The sequence below is a fragment of the Berghia stephanieae genome, chromosome 9 (assembly GCF_034508935.2).
Source record: "Berghia stephanieae isolate SIO BIC M18660-M18661 chromosome 9, UCSD_Bste_1.3, whole genome shotgun sequence".
Taxonomy (NCBI): domain Eukaryota; kingdom Metazoa; phylum Mollusca; class Gastropoda; order Nudibranchia; family Aeolidiidae; genus Berghia; species Berghia stephanieae.
In genome coordinates, this window is record NC_088368.1 from 25,927,531 (window position 1) to 25,936,009 (window position 8,479).

Below are 8,479 nucleotides of genomic sequence, written 5' to 3' on the forward strand. Positions count from 1 at the left end.
TTATGACAGTAGAATATATTTTTATATATATATATATATATATATATATATATATATATATATAATGGTAGTAGTAGTAGTAGTAGTAGTAGTATATATATATATATATATATATATATATATATATATATATATATATATATATATATATCTATACCTGGGTGTGTTTTAATTTGGTTCATTAAATAATTGTTTATGAGAGTAGAATATATATATATATATATATATATATATATATATATATATATATATATATATATATATACTATAGCTGGGTGTGTTTTCCTATTCCTCCTATATTAGTATATATTCACAGCGACTTATTTGTAGTTCGTTTGCGTCTGATGGAGTTGCTTCATTATGTTTGTTTGTAGAGTTGTTCGATAGTAGATTGTCAATGCTCTCTGATATGCTTTTAAAAAATTATAGATTGATATGTCTATTGAACATAGTTTTGTACAAGCTTTAAGGGCCTCCTGATGTGGCGAATTCCTCTGAAATTCCAGTTGGTACCTCTGTTACTGGTTTTATGACATTAAAATATAAAGATATTATCAACCACAATCGGACTAATGATTTTACAAATGGTTCCCAAAAAGTATAGCTTTAAATTATTAAACAAGAGTTATGATTAAATTAAACTATAACTTTATTTTTTAAAATTAAGAAAATGTCAAAATTAAAATGAAAGGTTTGACAACCAGAACTTACCTATCCAGTAACACGTAAAGACACTACAACACACACAAACAAATTATCTTGTCTTGTTGTCGTCTAGGGTTTGCTCCTCTGTGATCTTGTAACAGTGTTGATCTGACTTTTCGTGAAGATGTATAGTGTGGATATTTCTTCACTCTGTACCGATCAAGGACCAACAAATATTGAGAAAACTGTGCTTCTCAAATTTGTTTTAAGTACAAGACTTAGCACTATCATTTTGGATCTGGATAGAGATTTGACCGACTCAATTGTTAACTGGTACATTTTTATTATCACACTCTTTTATGGAGATGTGATATTACGACTTATGTCGCTTTTTAATTCGTCACCGAACCGACAAGCCTTAATTGTTTTTATAACACAGTTTTGGTCTCCTGTGTTATATTCAGTTTATTCTGAACCGCAAATATAACACAGTTTTGGCCCTCTCTGTGTTATACTTTATTGTGACATATAGTAACAGAATTGCCTTCTCTGTACTATGATTTTATTGATCTTTTTTATCAGACTGATATTGCATAAATTTGCCATCTTTATGCAATGATTTGGCCAACCGTTTACGGACTTGCTATTTTCAGCCCCTAACGTTTCTCACAAAATCAACCCCGCAGTGTGCGAAGAATAGCAAGTGACGTTTAGGGGCCTGCCATGGGTCTATATAACCATGGTGAGTAGTATTCATATGACGACTGAGAGGCGTTGTCAACACAAGATAGCATAGCAACAGGTTTGAAAAATAATAACTCATGGTGGCCTAAAGCTAATATCCCATTGAGACTTAAGTTCGTTCTACAGGACGTGGCAACCTCTCCTTATCTTTAATATAGGTAAATTAAATGTACATTAGCATTTTGTTACAGCATATACATAATATACGCAAACAGTCATACGTAAACAAAAAGTGCGAAACAAATCATACACTTACACACACATACACACACACACACGCGCGCGCGTGTGCGCACACAAAACACACTCACAGACTCACACTTATTAAATAGGCTTCGTGTAACCTATCTAAAAGGCATATCATCCTGATGTCAAATATGTATACAAATATATATATAAAGAGACAGAGAGTGTGTGTAGGTGTGTGTGTCTGTGTTGTGTGTGTGAGAGAGAGTGAGAGAGACAGAGAGAGAGAGAGAGAGAGAGAGAGAGAGAGAGAGAGAGAGTGCGACAGGTACAATAACGATTCAAACTTTCATTTCAAAAAAGAATAAATCAATATACCATAATCAGGCAATGTCTTATAACAGATAAAATATTATATACATTACTTCTTTTCATTTAGTACTTGAACTGCTGTGGGTATAAAATATTTGTTGCATCTGTTAGTTTTAGTTTTAATGCCTTCAAAACGTCTACCCGATGCTAACAACTTAAAGAAATTATGATATCTAAAATTGTCGGTTCAGTTGTGATGTAATAATTTGTTATGTTTATAATATTAATCAGATGAAGAAAAAAATCGATCTTAAGTCAAAATGATTAGAAAAAGTATTTTTAAAGGGTAAGGTTGAGCAAAATTTTTAATTTGGAGCATTCGTTTCATTACGAGATAATACCGTTTTGTGAAGATTGTTCATGTAATATTTTGTCTGTAAACTGAAATTATTCATCGCTTATCATACATAATATTATTTTCCTTTCTCAGGCTGACGAGACAAGTGTTTACGTCGTTCGTTCAGAAGGTTGTGTCCCAATTCGGGAAAGGTTTTGTAATAGTGCTAATTGTACTCAAGTTGATTTGCACAACGTGGTGGTTGGGGAGGGCGTCAATATTCAAGATTTAAACCAAGACATCACCAATTGTAGATCTGCAAAGACTGCATGAGCTTGTTTAGCAGACTGTCAACTTTAGTGACACATCAAAATTGATTTTGAAAATTTTGCTTCCGGCATATTTTCTAGATAGTATAAAACCTATTATTGTTGGGGAGGGGGGAGGGGGTAGAAAAAGGAATGTCTTTTAGAAGACCACTTCAATGTTGGTATTAAATATTGATGTGTTTAAATCAACGATGCATTGGATATTAAATAAAAGAAGTATATGAAACCTAGTTGTCATTTTTCTTCTTCTGTTGTTTTTTATTTAGTTTTTGTTGGGGGGGGGGGGGGTATTAATTCGTCACGCACATAACAGCTCAGCCATTACGAGAAAGAAAATATGAAATTTATTGCTCTGTTGCCACTTTTGCAGTCAATTATTGTAATGATTCAAAATGATTATTTATTATATTTGATTTTATAAACAGAATGATATAATATATAAATCGCTCGACGATGCCTACTATAAATGTTGCATTATAATAATACTGTGTAACGCTTCTACAGAGCATAACCAAAACAATGTCATGCATTTATTGTTTTTCAGTAATACTGTGGTAATTTTTGGTTCTTTATGGTAGAGATTAAATTGTAATTTTAAAAAGTTATATTGTTTATGCTCCCGACCAACCAGGCGTTTTACATGACAAGTCAGCTTCTCCATCCGTAGAATTGCCCTATATATTGAAGTTAATATAATGGACGTTTGCAGAACTCGATGATCTTCATGACAAATAAGGAAATAAAATTTCTTCTTAAAACAGGAATATTTTTCTGGCTCTTATTGCTGTTTTAGGGGATAAACTTCATAATAAAATTAATAAGAAATAAGAAAATAAGAAAGTTACACTGCCACTTATATTAAACAACAAAACGATTGTGAGATTTATTCGGTTATATGTGTGGGCGTGTAAGTATTTTATTTCCTCACTAAAATCTACGTCTGTTTCTATAATATCACCATCATCATCATTGCCTTTTTCACCTTGGGTTAGGGTATAATCCACAGACAAACAGATTCCATCCTTCTCTATCCTGAGCTAACTTTTTATCCCGTTCCATGTCTCATCATTTCTCTATATATTAGCTTCTTTGATTCTTTTCCATGTTCCCCGTGGCCTTTCCCTTGATCTTTTGCCCACAGGGTTCTAGTCCATTATTATTTTTTTATAGTGGAGTCATTCTTTCTTAGGGCATGTCCAATCCACCTCTGTCGTCTTCTTCCCATTTCCTCTCCCACAGGTTTCTGCTGTGTTCCTTTCCATACTTATTCGCTCTTAATTCTATCCATCCATTTTATTCTGAGTAGCTTACGCATGTACCAGTTTACGAAAATATGTATCCTCCTTATATATGTCTGCGATGCATTCCAAGTTTCACATCCATACAGTAGGACAGACTTCACATTTGAGTTGAAAAGTGTTAGCTGTAGTCAAAGGGAGATATCTTTAATTCTCCAAACTCTGTTCAAAGATGTGAATGCAGCCTATGCCTTTCCTATCCGTGCTTTTACCCCTGATTTTGTGCCTCCATCCTTGTCAATTATACTCCAGAGAGAGAGAGAGAGCAGAAAGTGTATATATCTTCAAGTTCCTGATCTTTTACGATCTGCTCCCTTTGACGCGTACCTATCCTTAAGACCTTTGACTTTGCAGGGTAAATTTTTTAATTGATTCCCAAGACTTTATAATTGTGTGTTTTGGGGTTTTTTTGCTTGCATCTGGTCCTGGGTGTGGGACAGAAGAGCCAGATCATCTGCAAAATCTAGATCACCCAATTGTGTCCAAGTGGTCCTCTGTATTCCAATTCTTCGCTCTTAGGAGGTTCCCTTCATTAGGCAATCAATGGCAAGGATGAACAGAAATGGTGAGAGCAAGCATCCCTGCTTGACACCAGGCTTAATTTCAAAGATTTTAGTAACCTGATCTTCATGTACAACCGTGAAACTTGATCCTTCATAAATGTCCTTAATGAGGTTAATTAACTTCTCAGGGAGGGAGTCCATAATGTGCCAGAATTTTCCACAATGTTGTTCTGTCAATACTGTCGAAAGCCTCCCCGTAATCCATAAAGTTGACAATAAGAGGAGAGTTCCATTCTATAGACTGTTCCACTATGACTCGCAGAGAGGTAACCTGGTCGGTGGTTGAAAGTCTTTTTCCGAAAACCTGCCTGTTCTTCCCGCAGTTTAGCATCTGTTGCATTCTTGATTCTCTCTAGAATACTACGAATGAAAACATTTCCTGGGATTGAGAGAAGAGTGATTTCTCGATAATTATTACAATTACTGAGGTCCCCTTTCTTTGGAAGCTTGACAAGATATCCTTCCTTCCAATCCTTTGGGATTATCCCGTCATTCCAGATTCTCTCAAATAGTGGGTGAAGGGCCTCAGCATTTCTTTCAGCATCAACTTTTAGAGCCTCAGGTGTAATCTGGTCTGGTCCAGCAGCTTTCCCCCTTTTCATTTTGTTAATGGCACCCATGATCTCTGCTATCTATGGTGGATCATAGCTAAATGGTAACTCATTCCTTGCAGGCAAAGTTTTCGGCGGGTTGTCTGGTGGTGGTCTGGTCAGAAGGCAGTTGATATGTTCCTTGTATTGCTTAGATTGAGCCTATTTTCCAAAAATAGTCTTCCCGTCTTTGTCTTTGACTGGTACCTCTGGTTTTCCATATTGTCCTGCAAGTGTCTTGGTAGTTTGATATAGGATCCTCATGTGTCCTTCCATCGCTGTTGCTTCTGCTTTCTCTGCAAGTCTGGTTATAAATGCTTCCTTGTATTTCTTCACAGATCTTTTGACTTCTTTAGATGTGGCTCGATACTGTTCTTGTGCATCTAGTCTTGAGAACCCATTGTTCTACTTGAATTCACTTGTTCCTTCGTTGTTCTCTTCTTTTCAATGAGGTCCAGGGTGATTGGACATATCCATTTTTTTATGTTTCGATTTCTTTGCACCCAATACCTCGTGACAACTTGTCATATAGACATCCTTGATCTTTGCACAATGTGACCCTACATCTGTGTCCTCCTCGAGATCAGCTAAAGGTTGTAATCTATCATTAAATTGCAGTTGTGCGGCTATATGGTCTTGGCGTAAGACACTCGCTTTCGGATCGGAAGGTCCTGGGTTTGAGTCTCACTCGGGCATAATTGAGTCCCTGGAAAAGGCTCTTTACTCACATTCTCTCACCGTACTCATGTGTAAACTGATTACCTGGCCGTTAACAGCGTTGTCTGTGTCGGGGAAGAAATGTAATATCGCCGAACTTGCGGCATGTCTTATTTTACACGTTGCTGTTGGTCAGGTACCCCTTGTAAAGCGATTTGAGCACGTTTAGCGGATATTGCGCTATATAAAATCTCAAGCTAGAAGCTCAAGTTAGTTTGAACTCCTCATTCTTTTCCCCATCTAGTGCGATCACCTGGAATTTTCTTCTTTTGTGTGATCTGGCCCCATGTTTTCTGAGTCAGAGCTTAAGATTTCCCAGTAGCAGACGGTGGTCTGTTCAAACATCTGCCCCTCTCCGTACTGTCACATCCCCTAATAAACTTCTGAATCTTCGGGAGATACAAAAATGATTGATCTGATTCTCTGTCACACAAAATGCACAAAATTGCAAATCTCTCACCATTGCATTGTCGGTCATCTGTCCCATGCCATGATACCTTCATAACCTACATTATCATGTCTCACTTTATCATTGGCAGCTCCCATCAATATGTTGATGTCCTTCCTTGGCAACCTATCAATGACTTGTTGTAACAGACTATAAAATGTATCTTTGACCTCGTATTTTGCATCATTTGTTGGGCATAGATATGTAAATTGTTCATATTCATATTCTTACTCCATGTTGTAAAGGATGCCATGATGATCCTTTCTCCGTGTTGTTCCCATCATCTCAGTGACTTCTGGACAAACGTGCTTAGAATTATTCCTACTCCCTGTGTATGAATCCCGCCCCCTCTCCCTGAATATAAAATCGTCTCCCCAGACTTGAGGTTCTCTGTCCGGATTGTATCCAGTGGGTTTCGCTTACTTCAAGTATATGCATACTGTATCTTCTCATCTTTGTCACAGCTTGAGAGCTTTTTCCTGCTTCAATCATGGTGCGACCGTTCCACGACGCAATTCGAAGCTACTTGTATGGGGAAGACGTCATCGGGTTAGCAGAATCCTTCCGGCTTTGTCTGTTATCATAAAATCGTACTTTTTTACATTAAAAGTATAGAAAATCATTTCTTAAAGAGAGTATACGCTGTTTTCACCCATTGAAAGAGAGATCATTTTGACGTACGTTGACGGGATCACATCATTTATGCAAAATTGTCGCTGACGCTGCGTGGTTGTGTTTGAGTTGGTGTTGCAAGAAATTCAAATATCTTAATTAATTATCACCTTATTTTCATGCCATATTCGACAAATAATCAGATTCGGCCGATAATTGTTATTGAGCACATGAGAAGCGAAGAGATTGTGGTATGGGCGTAGGCGTGATTGTGTCCTTGCCTTGAATGATTCGCTGAATGAAAATGTTGACTGGAGATGGGAGAATGGAATGTGAGGAAGAATAAAATGAAGAGCTAATGGATAGACCGATAGATAGAGATAGCTGCCAGGATGGGAGGACGAGATAAAATGAAAATATTGACTATAGAATTAGAACGAGTTTATTGGAACGGGGAGCAGGCAGATAGAGATAGATAGAGGGTGATCGGTGAGGGGAAGGAATGAGAGACAGACGAGGCGGGAAACTGAAAGAAAAGAGTTCATGGATAGACAGATAGATAGAGATAGCTATAGCAAATGGGGGGACGAGATAAAATTAAGAGAGTGATTATGAAATGAAAAAGAGAATGATGGAACTGGAAATAGGTAGATAGATCAATAGAGAGAGAAAGTAAGAAAGAAATAAAGAAAGAGAGAGAGAGAGAGAAAAAAATAAAAGAGAGAGAGAGAGAGAGAGAGAGAGAGAGAGAGAGAGAGAGAGTTATGGGAAAGAAGGGAGGAGGAGGAGGAGAGCGGGGGTGGCATGGAGGATGATGATGAAAATGATGCGGAAAATGAAAGGAATAAAAACGAGTGGGTGAAGGCCCTTTCTTCTTTGTTACCCCCCCCCCCCCCCCCTCTCCATTACACCCCTTCCACGACACCCCATCCCCCTCCAATAGTTCTACCAAATTTGAACTCATCGATTGAGAAAGATAAATTATCGTTGAGCTGACACTTTTTTCATTCTTTTGTTTAAAGTTTGAAGTGTTAGAGTGTCTTACTGACTCACGGCCTTTTGCTTTTCGGTCAATCGATCATGTTTCAGCGATCTGTTGCGGAGACTTTCGACAGATACTTCTTTTGGTAAAACGAGGAGTAAAGGTCGATGTTGCAAATCCCTGCTTGAAAAGTTCCCATCTGTGCCCAGCGTTTTAATCTAATTACAAACATGCCGCTTGTGAATGGAACAAATGATGATGCAAAGTTTTTATCAAATATTGGAAATTAACCATGTCAAAAATGAAGACGGTGATATCTGCCTCCCAGAAAAAAGAAGATATTACCAGTGACATCTATTGAAGATTCCATCGCTACAATCCATTCAACATTTCACATTCCAGACGAAATGTTCTCCAAAAGATGCATTTTGGTCCTCCATAATGAGACTTTGAGATAAATTAACAGTTCCTGTATTCGTAGATTTCCTTGACCACTAACAGTTTACCATTTTTTAAACACAATTACATATGACGTCAACTCCACTCATTTCCCGAACAGAATTTTTAGATTTTAGATGTTAGATGCGTCTGATGTTTAGTGGAAAATCGTGAAAAGTGTCTGTAAGGAGAGAGTAAAACAGGAAACAGCACAACATCACAGGTCCACACATATACACAAAATTGTGGAAACATTGTTTAAAATATTGGTGAATTTA

At 37.1% G+C, this 8,479-nt stretch overlaps 1 protein-coding gene across 1 annotated transcript in view; it reads left to right on the forward strand.

The window, feature by feature from the left end:
- Positions 1-2,783, forward strand: part of LOC144979337 (uncharacterized) — a 21,141-nt gene extending 18,358 nt beyond the window's left edge. Inside the window, exon 5 of the mRNA XM_078925972.1 lies at positions 2,378-2,783. Coding sequence (XP_078782098.1) covers positions 2,378-2,557 — 180 coding nt within the window. The 3' untranslated portion in view covers positions 2,558-2,783. The remainder of the gene's footprint in view (positions 1-2,377) is intronic.
- The last annotated feature ends 5,696 nt before the right edge of the window (positions 2,784-8,479 follow it).